Source organism: Pogona vitticeps, chromosome 6 (genome assembly GCF_051106095.1).
Source record: "Pogona vitticeps strain Pit_001003342236 chromosome 6, PviZW2.1, whole genome shotgun sequence".
In the NCBI taxonomy this organism is placed as follows: domain Eukaryota; kingdom Metazoa; phylum Chordata; class Lepidosauria; order Squamata; family Agamidae; genus Pogona; species Pogona vitticeps.
In genome coordinates, this window is record NC_135788.1 from 40,597,104 (window position 1) to 40,611,037 (window position 13,934).

The window sequence follows — 13,934 nt, forward strand, 5'->3', positions numbered from 1 at the left end:
ACACTAGGGTTGACAATTAATTTGTTAAAGTCAAATTTTAGAGACGGGGAAGATTCATTTGATGCTCTTAACATTTAAAGCAGAACATCTCGTTATTAATTCATTAATGAAATTGTTGGTTCTGAAACAGTGGGATTTGCAAGAGTCCTTCACTGTTAATTGTTAATGGCAAATTTGTTATTGGCCCTTTCAGAAGTGCTGTTGTTGCTTTAAAAGTGCTTTCCTCAATCTAGCACGGTTTAAAGATGACCATAAAGCCTATAAAGCAGTTGATAGTTGTGGATGATGAGATTCAACATGTCTGAAAAATAGTCAGGTTGGGAAATGTTGTCACTCCTAAAACATGGGATCTTATTTCCTAATCTAAGGAGAAGAGAAATCCAGGAATCACCACCAAGACTAACTCCATACAGCGCTGAGAATTCTTTGACCACTTTCATATGGACTTCTTTAGGACCACACTACAGAAGCTGTTGTTGAATATATAGTGTTAAGGAAAACTACCTTGCATCTCCAACCTTCCTGACTTATCACAGTGTCACAACAACCAAATTCTTACATATACTGTATATTGTTTTCATGACAATTCACACAATTGAAAACTACTGACATTTGGCTTCCCATGGGTACTTCAGTTTGAGAAATACTTTTAGAAGTTTGCATTTAAAGCAAACCAGCCTTTGACTTCAAGCGGGAGATGAAACTGGGATGATTTGCATGTGATTTGTTTATGTGACAACTGTAGTGATTTCAGAAATGATGTTGGACAATTGCACTACAGTTCCAGAAGCCCTGGTAACTGACTATTCTGACTAGGATGTCTGGGAGTTCTAAACTTCTAAACACCTGGGGTATGGTAGCCACAGGTTATAGATTTTGATTGAAGGTGAATAAGTGCCCTGTTTCTAGGGCAAGGCACATTCACTGCAAAGAAAATAACAGGGTTTTGTGATGTTTGATGAGTAAAACAGGATTACTTTTATATTACTTTGAAAATATTAAGTTTGTATTCTGCACCGTTTGACAAATAGAGAAAAATAAAAAGTGAACTTAACATTAATGTGTTAAATTAACATGCTATTGCCTAGCAGTACAGAAAATATCCACATTGATTAAATCCACACAATTAGCAGCATATTTAGTTTGAGCCTAATAATAAAAATAAAAGGATGGTTGCCTGCCACATACAAATTTTGTTTCCTAAGTACAGTTGAAATGTTCATTCTGGCCTTGTCAGCTGTGATTTTTCTATATTGGTCTATTTCAAACAGATAAAATGTTGTAAGCATATTGATTCTTGTTCTGTAATACTCAGATAATGTATAAATGTATCTACAGAGTTTGTACAGAAGCAAATGAACAAGTTCCAGTGAATTTACAAAGTACAGCTGTCAGACTGACAGATTACTGGAAACTATAATCAGGACTGAGTTTAAATAAACTATCAAGCATCTGGTATTAATAATGCTTAGTGAACTTAACATTTATTTAAGAACTCAAAGTTCATTATATATGTTTAGTAACTTTTCATAGATTATACTTTTGAACATTATACTTCATTTGTCTCCAGCCTGGTAATTTTGATTTAGTTAAATGTTTGGATTGTATTTGGGTGGATCAAAGCGAGATACATCCAGTCACTAGGATTACTTCGCAAAATAATGACATCTGAAGCTTGCTGAGATGGGGGAGTATTGTGCTGAGCACTCAAACACCCATCCCAGAACTGTTGCTTGGTAGATATTTGGACTACAGATCCCATCAGCACCAGCCAGCATGGCTAATGTTCAGGGACGATGAGATTAAGTCTGACAGACATGGGGTCCGGTGTTTCAGAATGTTCAGAAAAATCCAAAATCTTCATAGCTAGACTTGTATAACAGCCTTCTCCAAACTGGTGCCTTCTAGATTTGTTACACTACAACTTCCACATCAGCTAACTTTGGGATTATGGGAGTGGAAATAGATTGGGGATGGTTGCACTAAGATTGGCTCAAGGATCTAACATCATAGGCCTATTCTCCTAGTTCCACGAACCCACAGTGCCACTGGCATTCTGATGCTGCACGTCAGATTCACTCTGGGTCAGCTTCAGAACAAAGTCACCTGATCGGTGCCTACAATCAGATTACATGATCTTGGGCTGGATGGTCCAGTGGTCTGACTATCTTTAAGGAAGTCATTTTCTTCAAAGGGGCCACAGGGAAACATATTTCCAGTTACAAACTTTGGCACCTCTGCTCAATAACCTTAAGAAGAATTACTCTGTTTTGAGACCTTATTTGTCTAACCGTCATGGTGGGCTGGACAGGCTGATAGGTACGGGCAAAGCAGCCTCTTACCTCAAATTTTGTGGTTGTGATGGGCATTGTTCTTGTCCTGAATCATTACTGAGGCTTTAACCTCAATAACTTAATTTTCGTTTTCTTCTTCTGTGGTTGTAGTGATTAGCCGCCCTGCTGTGGTAAGGTCTGTTTCATATAGTGCAAGCCCTTCATCTCTGGAGCAACCCAGTGGAGGCAGTATGAGTCCTGCTTGTAAGGCTGCCTCTGGCCTGGACCCAAACTTAGGTAATGGAAGTGGACTACAAGCTTTTCTTGGTTGCTATATTCTCTACAGGTCCAGCGGAGGGGGTGGAGGGGGGAGGCAAGAGTACTGACTACTTGAAGTTTTCAGCCCTTTGTTTACTCCTGATCTCCTGGCCAAAAAGCAGATAAAAAGGGCTTTTGATCTAAATACTTAATAGTCTGTATAGGTGTGCTCTTTATATCAACATATGAAGTTTATCAACATATGAAGGGATTCAGGCCAATGGACCAAGTGGGGATTTCACAAGCCCTTGCTTAAAGGACACTTCAAAATGTGTATTCGCCATCTGCCGGAAAGCTTCTCCTAAAGGGTATGATTTTGATAATATATCTGGGTTTTTTATTTTATGTCTCTGGCATCCTGACCTTGGGGTTCCACTCCATGTCTTTACAAGGGCTAACATATGTCAGTCTTTCCATGTGGAATATGCACACCTCACTAATGCCTGGACAGGTCTTTGCTGGAATTAGGATTGGGTTATAATATGTCAGTAGGAATCATCCCCAGGGGAAAAATCAGAAACAGTTTTTCTGAAAGCATCTAAAAAGAAGATAGATACATGTCATGATTAGAATTTATTATACTAAGTAAATAGGAATTCTGCTTGAATATGAAAATCAGGGATTTGGGTTGAGGTAAACAAAACAAAAATCCTTGAGCGGGATGCAATAGCAAAGACTTATCTCAAACTTGTAAGAAACAGTCACCCATACATTCTTGATTCCCTGTACAATATTTTATAAATAATGTCCCTTTAATAAATACTTTTTATTAATAGACTGTGTTCCACCTCTAAACCTAGCCTGCAAGGCTGCCAGGAAGCTACAGAGAACCATTGCCAGTGCAAAGAAGTCAGATTAAAGGACTCTTGACTCAAGCAAAAGTTTTTTTAAAAAAGTCATTCTATAGATGGAACCAAGCAAAGTCATTTCCTCATAGTTAGCTCTGCCATAAATCCAGATTTTGTCTGACCCTGGGCCACAAAACTGCCTAAAAGAAGAATAGAGGCTGAGGGTACTGCCCTCCCTCAATGCTCAATTTGTGTTCAAGAGCAATTGCCAAAATTGAAGATATTCTGGAAACTTTCACTGTGAGCTGATAAAGCTTTTTTCCTCCTTTGGTTATTCAGTGCTACAACTGCTATTGCCACCCTCAGCAATTAATGAGGCAAGTCAAAATATGTTTATTTTTAGCTTCTCCTGGGCCTAAGGTGCCAAGCTGTTTCCCTGCTGCTTCTCATGCCATATGTGCAAAATGTTCTGCAATGAAAGCTTAGTTGCCAGATTGGCTGATTCATGAGCCAGAAAATACATCAATCTTATCCACTCTTAATACAATCTTACATCTGTATTTTATCTTTTTTTTCTCAGCAGAGTGAGATGCAAAAATTCTGTTTCTAATGGAGAAACATGGCAGGGGGATAAGGCTAAGGACCCATCCTATTCCTTGCACGGAAATTTATTTATTTCTTCTAATTCTATACCACCCAATTAGTGTAAAGCATCACTCTGGGCAATTAACAGATAAAAATCTTAAAGTCTTAATGTATTTATTTATTTAAAATATTTATACTGTATGCTGCCTTTCTCCTAAAGGATTCAGTACAGCTTACAGTATATAAAAGAAGCAAAGTTGAAAGCCAATTAATAAACTTTTACAATATTAAAAAAGCAAGACAACCAAATGTTAAGGTTGTCTTTGGAGATGCTGGCCAAAGGCTAGCAGTGCCCATTGTAATCCAAGGGCAGCAGAACTGGAACTTTCTTCCTCTTCTCCTGCCATTGCCAAGAACCAAAAGGTTTCACATTCTCCCAGAGTATGTATTTAGAGTGCACAGGTGTACTGCCGATTCTGGTGGATGGGGTGCAGTGGAGGTATGCCATTGACTCTGAGCCTTTAATACCTGAAATCCTCTTGCCCAGCATAGTAGGTCCCATTGAATAGGAATAGAATGAGTAGGTCCATTGAATCAGTGGAAATTTGGTGAATCAACTCTTCTGTAAGTTCCATTTATTCAAATGGGCCTACTCTAGTTGAAGCTTACTAAGGATTTCAGCCAGTGAATGGGAGATGCCCACATACCATGGAAACTAATGTTCTTTGATACAAAACCAGTTGAGTAGACTTAGATTGTACTGATAACATTATGATCAGTGCCAGTATTTATCAACACTGCTTTGTGGATGTTCAATGTGGTTATTGAAACTTCCATGTAATCGTCTAGATTTTTCTGTATTCAGCTCATCTCTAACATTTTCTTCCTGCCTTGGTACTTATAACATCTTTCATTTTCAAGTGATAATTTAATTTCCTTTGGCATCATTACTTAGGGGAGAAGAGAAAGATTAATGAGCCTTATTCTGTGGAGGATGCCAAGAAGCCAAGAGTTGTAGGAGATATTCCTATTGAACTGATCAATGAAGTAATGTCCACCATCACAGATCCAGCAGCAATGCTTGGTCCGGAGGTGAGAAATATTTGTTATTTGTACAGAATTACACATGTCAGTTCTGAACAGAGAATTTTTATTAGCTACTGATCATTGAATGGGCTTATTGTTGTACTTATATTCTTTTAAATTTCAGGCAGTTTTAAAGTATTTGATATGATTTTCTTGGATGGTTGTCATTGAATAGGTTAAATCCTTTTATTCTTTTTTCCTTAATGCAGTAGGTGTGCATCTCAGTGACAAATTGCTGGAAGATAAGTTAGGATAGGCATTTGCTGTTGTATGACTTGGCATACAGCAGCCAGTGTGTACAGTACCTTCCTCACTTGCAGCAATTTGCCGCTGAGATTTATGTCATGTTATGCCAGCAGTTGTAACAAACAGGTTTCTGGCCATAATGATGCTTACTATAGCCTATGACACTGTAGAACGTGAAGCTGGCTTACACTGAATTAGAATTTTAGCCCAGTTCTCCAGTATCGTTTGTTTTGAAAAGCACCAGTTCTCCAGGGTATTGAGTAGAGATTACCTGCTATTTGATCCTTTTTGTAATGAGATGCCAGTTAGTGAAACTAGTACAGTGGTGCCTCGCAAGACGATGTTAATTCGTTCCGCGAAAAATGTCGTCTTGTGAAAACATTGTCTTGCGAAACGCGGTTCCCCATAGGAATGCACTGAAATTTAATTAAAGCGTTTCAATGGGGGAAAAATTGTCTTGTGGAAAAAAGTCTTGCGAAACGCGTTTTCCCATAGAAATTCATAGAGATCTAATTAATGCATTCCTATGGGCAAAAAAGTCAGAACAAAGTCAAATCAAAAAACTTTATAAATATCATAGAAAAACGTTCATCTTGCGAAAAAGTGTCCGTTAAAAAAATTTCTCGTAAGTCACGGACCCAACTGTCAAAACCATCGTCTTGCGAAAAAGCGTCTCTTTAAAAAAATCGTCTTGCAAAGCATAGACCCAGACATTGTCTTGCGAAAATCGTCCATAGGAAAAAACATCTTGTGAAGCGCATCATCACAAAAATGAATAGTCTTGCGGATTAATTGTCCCGCGAGGCAATCGTCTTGCGAGGCACCACTGTACTTTCAGAAAACATCATATACTGTACCATTGATATGACAGTTTTGGCGTGGTGCGGCCATAATTATTTATAATTAGGAATAATTATGATTTAAAACCTTGCCATATGTCATTTTGCTCAAATTTCACTGAAACAAAGAGTTTCATATACAGTAGAAAGATTTTGAATTGTGAAAACAAAGTAGAGCAGACGGAATCAATTGTTACTCTTTTCTTTCTTGAAGCAGACAAATTTTCTATCAGCACATTCAGCCCGGGATGAAGCAGCAAGATTGGAAGAGCGCAGGGGAGTGATAGAGTTTCATGTAGTTGGAAATTCCCTAAATCAAAAGCCAAACAAGAAAATTATGATGTGGCTGGTTGGCTTACAGAATGTTTTCTCACATCAGCTGCCCAGAATGCCCAAAGAATATATTACTCGTCTGGTCTTTGATCCGTGAGTATCTTTTTCCACCCAGTTGGAAAGGTGGAATAACAAAGATGATATCTTAATTACCTTCTATTGGCTGAACTAGAATATAGAAACTGCCAGCAAGGAGAACTGCTATTTCTTTAATCCTCCAGAACGAATAATTCACATTTCAAATAGATGAAAAGCCTCCTCTGTACTGTTTAACACTCAAAATACCAATTTTTAAAAAACAGAAAGTGGACTTCCACTTCAGACTTCTTTTTTAGCATTTGGGACTCTCTGTATGGGCCCTTCTAGTTTAGGAGTGATATCCTGTTGCTGTTCCTTTAGTGCTGGAAGGCATCCCTCTGTGAAACAGAGAAGGAAGATTCCAGCAGATCCCTACTTTCCCCCCAAAATCTGTTATGCAGAGTTGGGGGGCCTTTCAGAACAAGGTAGTTCAATGGGCTCTCGGGAGGAAGTATTTTAAGAAAAAATGGGCCCTCTCCATTACTCTAGTGCATAGGTTGGGGAACAGGGGTTAATTACCCCAAATGGGGTAAAAGTGAAAATCCTGGGGGTAATGAGCAGAGTGCTACCCCCTTCCCTCCCACCCACCCCCACCCTTTGCAGCCAAACCTCAAATTGTAAGCCATCTCTCCCTGTTACTTCCTTGGTTGCAGCAGGGCACTTGTAAATCCTCCGTTAGTTCAGAGATCGGAGATAAACTTCCTTGATTGGTTGCAGCTGTGGATTAACCCCTGGCAATCAATCAGTCTGGGGCTTCTGAATGACTACTTCCTCTGGAAATGACTGCAAAGAAGCAGCAGGAGGGAAAGGGTCAGGGAGCAAGCAAGGGAAGGAGTGAAGAAAGGTGTGAGAGACCAAGGACTTCATCAAGCTTATTTAAATGTATGTAGAAAATGGAGGGAGGAAATGGAGGGAGGGTGAGTGGATGGATGTGTGTGTGTGTGTGTGAGAGAGAGAGAGAGAGAGAGAGAGACGGAGGGAGAGTGAGTGAGTGAGTGAGTGAGTGAGTGAGTGAGAGAGACTGACTCAAAACTATAAAAAAAGAACAGGCAAGAAACAGAGAAACCTTGAATTAAGGCGGGGGAAGGGTGGCTTTTTAAGGTGCTGTCTAGGTTTATCATTGCTTTCCTTCCAAGAAGCAGGCATCTTTGAATTTCGTGGCTGCTGTCACCCTCTGCAGTGATCATGGAGCCTAAGAAAGTAAAATCTGTCACTGCCTCCATATCTGCTCCTTCTATTTGCCAGGGGGTGATGGGGCCAGCGGCCATGATCTTAGTTTTTTTGATGTTGAGCTTCAGACCATTTTTTGCACTCTCCTCTTTCACCCTCATTAACAGGTTCTTTAGTTCCTCCTCACTTTCTGCCATGCTTTTGCGTAGTCAATGAAGCAGTAGTAGATGTTTTTATGGAACTCTCTGGCTTTCTCCATAATCTAGCGCATGTTAGCAATTTTGTCTCTAGTTCCTCTGCCCCTTCAAAATCCAGCTTGTACTTATGGGAGTTCTTGGTCCACATACTGCTGAAGCCCATCTTGTAGGGTTTTGAGCATAACCTTCCTAGCGTGTGAAATGATTGCAATTGTTCGGTAGTTGGAGCATTCTTTGGCACTGCCCTTCTTTGGGATTGGGATGTAGACTGATCTTTTCCAGTCCTCTGGCCTCTGCTGAGTTTTCCATTGATGATAAAAAAGCACACTAGTCCTTTGATATTGGGCTGTGGCACCAGGGTGGGTGACATGGCCTTTAGCCTGGTTTGTTGCTGTTTGCACACCACACATAGAATGATTAAAGTGGTAGGGAAAGCCCCCTCCCCAATTCTGCGTTGGCTGTCTCTAGCAAGCATGTCATTGCTAGCACCACTCTGGTAGCCAGTGATGATGATTAAATCCTCTGTGAGCTAGCAAAAATTTAATGCAACTTGCTAGGCACGTTGTACACCTTAATACTCCCTAAACCACATCATGGCTGGAGTGCAATGTGTTCCAGCAAAAATAGTGCACATCTTTATCAAATTTAGTGCATCTTGCTAGCTCGGTACACAGCTTGTGCAGATTCAATAATATTTTTAATTCAAATAATGTATGATTTCCTTCCTTTCGAATCAAGGGGGTAATGTCTGCTTATATAAATTTTTTGGTGGTAAAACGTAAAAAAGTTCTCTGACCCCTGCCCTAGTGGATACCTTTTGTCTGTGGAAAGGACCAGCTAGATAATATTTTGTGGTTAAGATTCAATTGTATACCCTTGCATCCAGCATTGTGTTTCCATTTCTAATGCCAGTTGAATCAGAGGGTTTACCTTCTCCCACTGCAGCTCTCTATGATGCAAATAGCATGTTCCAGATTTTTCCCCAAGCTCTCTAGGACAGTTTTTCAGGGTATGAAGAGGATTGGAGAAGAGTGATAAAGAATTATGGTAAAATAAGCAACAACCAGTAGTAACCATAGGATTTCATTATCAGCCAGTAGCCAGAATCCTGTTGTGTTTGTACACTGGCATAACCTAATCAAATTGTGAATTGCTATAAAGTAGAAAGTCAGCATAGACATGTAAATTCCAGTGGCAAATTGCCATATGTTAAGTCAGTGTAGGCATTTATTTATTTATTTATTTATTTATTTATTTATTTATTTATTTATTTATTTATTTATTTATTTATTTATTTATTTATTTATTTATTTATTTATTTATTTATTTATTTATTTATTTATTTATTTATTTATTTATTTATTTATTTATTTATTTAACTAATATGCCGCCTACTCTACCCAAAGGTCTCTGGGCGGCTTACAATAATTAACTGTTGAATTTACTGTTGAACGATAATGGAGTACAACAAATGCCTGTGCTGACTTCTTAATTAGCAATTCATAACTGATAGGATTTTGACCAATAAAACTATGCATTGGCTGTTTTTTGGATGCCTTTGTCTCACCACTTTTTCCCCAAAAATAAGACAGGGTCTTATATTTTTCGCTCCAAAAAAACGTACTAGAGCTTATTTTCAGGGGATGTTTTGTTTTCTTCATGTACAACAATCTATGTTTATTCAAATACAGTCATATCTTCTGGTTGCTGCACAAGGGTGAAGGGTGGGGTTTCACTTACTTGGGACTTATTTTTAGGGTAGGCCATATATTATGATCATCCTGAAAAATCATACTAGGGCTTATTCTCAGGTTAGGTCTTATTTTCAGGGAAACAGGGTAATGGCCTCTGTATTTATTTTTATTATTAATATTGAATTAAAAATATCTTATCAAGTTTGAATGCCAAACAATTGCTTTACATTGTTTTTTTAAAAAGTAGTAAGTTGTGAAAAGGAGCTAATGATGTAACCCCACCTGGTGTCTTTGTAGACCAAATAATGATGATTGTCTAACTAAGTGGTTCCTAACCTTGTGTAACCCGGGTGTTCATGGACTGCAATTCCCAGAAACCTTCATCACCATCTGTGCTGGTCGGGATTTCTAGGAGTTGCAGTCCAAGAATACCTGGGTTACCCAAGGTTAGGAGCCACTGGTCTAGATCAAGGATGGAGAACTCATGGACCTGCAGATTTTGGACTTTGCCACCAATAAAGTTTTGCCAATATGGCCAATGATTAAGTATTATCAGAATTGTAGTCCAGCCTGGAGACTATAATTCTCAACTACATCTGTCTGCTAGCAAGGAAAGAAAGCAAAATGATAAGAGCATTGTTTTAAAAGAATATATACTTTATTGCATTAGCCAGATGTCTTTGCAGGCAGTACCTAAAGCATTAACATGACACCAATATACTAAAAATCAGAAAGATAAGTACATGATCAGTGAAATACATATACATATTCAGCAAGATTAAATAGCTAAATTTGCAGAGAATTACAGTTATAAACCATAGTGCACCTTATTTTAATTGCTGCTGCTAAAAAGTTTGCAGACTGATAACCAGTGAAGCTGATTTTTGTCTTTCATGGTTCAAACGGGTTCACAACTGAAGCTATTGCTTATGTAATTGTGACAGATTAATAGATATATTCTGACACCTTTTCTCTTGAAGAAGATTGTTCTTTGCATCTGTGAATCTAGGATTGTTACAAAAGTTAAATAATGGTTGCAGTCCTATTGGTGTTTGCATAAAGGTTGCATAACTTGCTGCCCTTAATTGTCACTAATTGTTTTGATGGCCAGGCACATTGTGGTTGTAGAATTGGGTGTGTGATGTGCTGTCTTGTCAATTAGCTGTGGCAAGTGACATACACACTATGCAAACATCAGTATAATTTGGGCAAATACAGTAGGATCCCCATATCCATGGGGAATAGGTTCCAAGCCTCCCTGCAGATGCCTGAAACCACGGATAATACCAAACCAATTCACTAATATCTGTGGGGAGTGGGGAAGGACAAGAGGAGGAGGTGTGTGCATGGTGTGCAGATGCACACTGTGGTTTGTGTTGCAGCAGTGGCAACCACAGACAACTAAAACTGTGGATATTGGGTCCGTGGATATGGGGTTGTACTGAAATTTAGTGTTGGGAATTCATCCACCAGTCAGTAGAATACCAGCTTCCCACTGATTGACAGTCCCTTTGCGTGGCATACAATTCACTGCTGTATCTAGGGTGCCTTGCTATTTCTTCTTTATGCTCTTTGATTTTAATTAACTAAAATAAATTAATCAGTTTTAAAACCCAAAGTAACCCTATTGTGCATACACATAGGGCCCTTTGAAGAGATATGTTTCAGGTGTCTACATTTTACAGTTTTGAAGATAGACACAGTCTTCTTCCAGGACAGACTGTTTTATTATTGTAGAAAATATTCCCAAGAGATAGTAATCTTAAAATAAATAAATAATTCTTCAATATACGTAGTATAGAAGGCAATTTATTGAATGAAACCAATTGCCTAGCTCTCTTCAGCTCTGATTCAACACCTTTAAAAAAATCTTTCCTTTATTTTCCACGCAGAGCACAGCGTTACCATCAGATCTGCACATAAAATTTATGTGTAATTTATTATTGCAGGGGTTATGTGAGCGTATGTCCTGTTCTTCTGATGTATATGAACTAACCATGAAATAAAACTGACATTAAGCATGTTTCAACTACAGGAAACACAAGACTCTAGCATTAATAAAAGACGGACGTGTGATTGGAGGTATTTGTTTTCGGATGTTTCCATCTCAAGGATTTACAGAAATTGTTTTCTGTGCCGTGACTTCTAATGAACAAGTCAAGGTGAGGACAGTGTCAGTGGCAGAATAAGATGTGAATTCACTGTATAATGCACCAGCGTGATTGGATTTTTTTAGGCATGGTCTCACCCAGTTACAGCATAGCCTTTCCCCTGAGCTTTCTAGTAAGACACCTCTGCTTCTGAAACAGCTACTGAATGTATATTTGCTTGGCTGCAGAAGTTAATTCTAGCTGCTGCAGCTATAGAAACACCTTCCCACTAAAGGGGAAATAAAACAATAACTGGAATTTTGCTTATAGAAAATAATGTTATATTCTTCTCTCAATCATTGTGTCGCGTTCTTACAAGGCCTGTTTGTAAAAAGAGTGAGATTCTAAACACACATGTGACTAACGGCATAAAATAAATTGCTTCAAACACATCTTAAGTTTTTGCCAAACCAACTTTGCCATATATCTTTTCGGGGCATTTATAATTTTTCTGCACTACTCACAAGTTACTGGTGTATGCTTGAAGTAGTGGGAATTTTTATTCCATGAAAGCTTGCATGAATGGTTTGGTATTTAGTGGTCTAATAAACGTGTCACATTCTTCTACAGTTTTTTAATTATTATTTTTTTCGAGAAATTTGGGTTTTCTATGCCATTTGGGACGTGGTGGCGCTGCGGGCTAAACCGCAGAAGCCTGTGCTGCAGGGTCAGAAGACCAGCAGTCGTAAGATCGAATCCACGGAAGGAGTGAGCTCCCGTCACTTTGTCCCAGCTCCTTGCCAACCTAGCTGTTTGAAAGCATGTAAATGCGAGTACATAAATAGGTACCACCTCGGTGGGAAGGTAAAACGGCATTCCCTGGTCACACTGGCCACGTGGCAATGGAAACTGTCTTCGGACAAGCGCTGGCTCTACGGCTTGAAAACGGGATGAGCACCGCCCCCTAGAGTCGGACACAACTGGACTAAAAATGTCAAGGGGAACCTTTACCTTTACCTTATGCCAGTTGCTGGCTAAAAAGGCATGTGTGGAAATTTTTATTTTCAGCTCAGTAACAGAGAGCGGAATGGGAGAATGAGTGTCACACAGAAAAATCAAACAGAACTATTTTTACTTTTACTAGTTTTAACCTAAGATATACCTGTAGCCCATAAAATCCATTAAATAAGACATTATAGTGGAGGTGGCAGGGCTTCATACTAATGTGAGTAACAAAACTAGAAATTTCCCAGCTCACTTCTGCTATGAAATTGCTAGGCAGCCTTAGGCAAAAGAGTGGTCTCTTCATCTCAGCTTTCCCCTGTGATACTGGGATGGAAAGGCTATTGCTTTTGCAAGAATGGTGAAATGATTACTGCAATAATATATGTGAATGTCTGTTGAACACTTGGTAATTGATAAGACAGAAACAAGTGAGATGTTGGGTTTGTGATTAGAATTTGAAAAACCTTTAGCTCTCCAAGGATTTCATATTTTTCAAAGACGTTTTTAAAAGGCTTGGTGTCTGTGCAGTAAGTTTGCAAATGATTCCAGTTCGTCTGCTAGGGATAAATCACTGAAAAGTAAGCTGACAGTGTACCAGCCCACTCTTTTGGTGTGGACTGGTTTGGGAGGGTTGCTTGAGGTCGAGGAGGAGGAGCAATGTGCCATTTTTTTGCAATCCTTGTATCCAAATGTCATATCAACTCCAAGTGACCCTGTTTCTGGTATTGTCAAGTGGCTACTTGACAATACCAGCCACTTCAAGAATATTGGCAAATTGAGCACTTCTTTAGCGCCTCTTTTTTTCTTTTTCCTCTTCTAGAACATTGCTGGTGCACTCAATCACTTAGATTAAGTTTTAAAAAATATTTTTTTCTTTGCTTTGTGTCAATCGAGAAACTACCAGCAGCTGCAGTTTTGATCGGCATGTCACACAAATGCAAAGAATTTTTAAAAGAAAATAATCGTAAGTGTTTCAGTATACAGTATCAGCAATCAGCTAGCAGGCACAAAATAATAATAAGCATCATTTCACTTTGCTTGCCCCTCCACGGAGGAGATGGGGAAGTGTTCAATTTACTAATATCTTGAAGTGGCTGATTTATTAAGCCATTTCACGATACTTGACATGACATTGAAACTGGAAGGAGCCTTGGCAGCTCTGATAGCTGCAAAGCTCAGTTTTGGTCTGTTCCCAGTGACTGCATGAGCTGGGAAGAGACCAAACTGGAATG

General features: G+C 38.9%; 1 protein-coding gene across 4 annotated transcripts in view; it reads left to right on the plus strand.

Moving 5' to 3' along the window:
- KAT2B (lysine acetyltransferase 2B) overlaps positions 1 to 13,934 on the plus strand; it is a 58,972-nt gene that overhangs the window by 31,568 nt on the left and 13,470 nt on the right. For 2 of the 4 annotated variants that reach the window (XM_020808074.3, XM_073003379.2), the window contains exons 8-11: positions 2,445 to 2,570; positions 4,920 to 5,056; positions 6,350 to 6,561; positions 11,643 to 11,769. In XM_020808074.3, the coding sequence (XP_020663733.3) occupies positions 2,445 to 2,570; positions 4,920 to 5,056; positions 6,350 to 6,561; positions 11,643 to 11,769 (602 nt within the window). The remainder of the gene's footprint in view (positions 1 to 2,444; positions 2,571 to 4,919; positions 5,057 to 6,349; positions 6,562 to 11,642; positions 11,770 to 13,934) is intronic. The other 2 variants (XM_078377265.1, XM_073003378.2) reach the window with 1 other exon arrangement.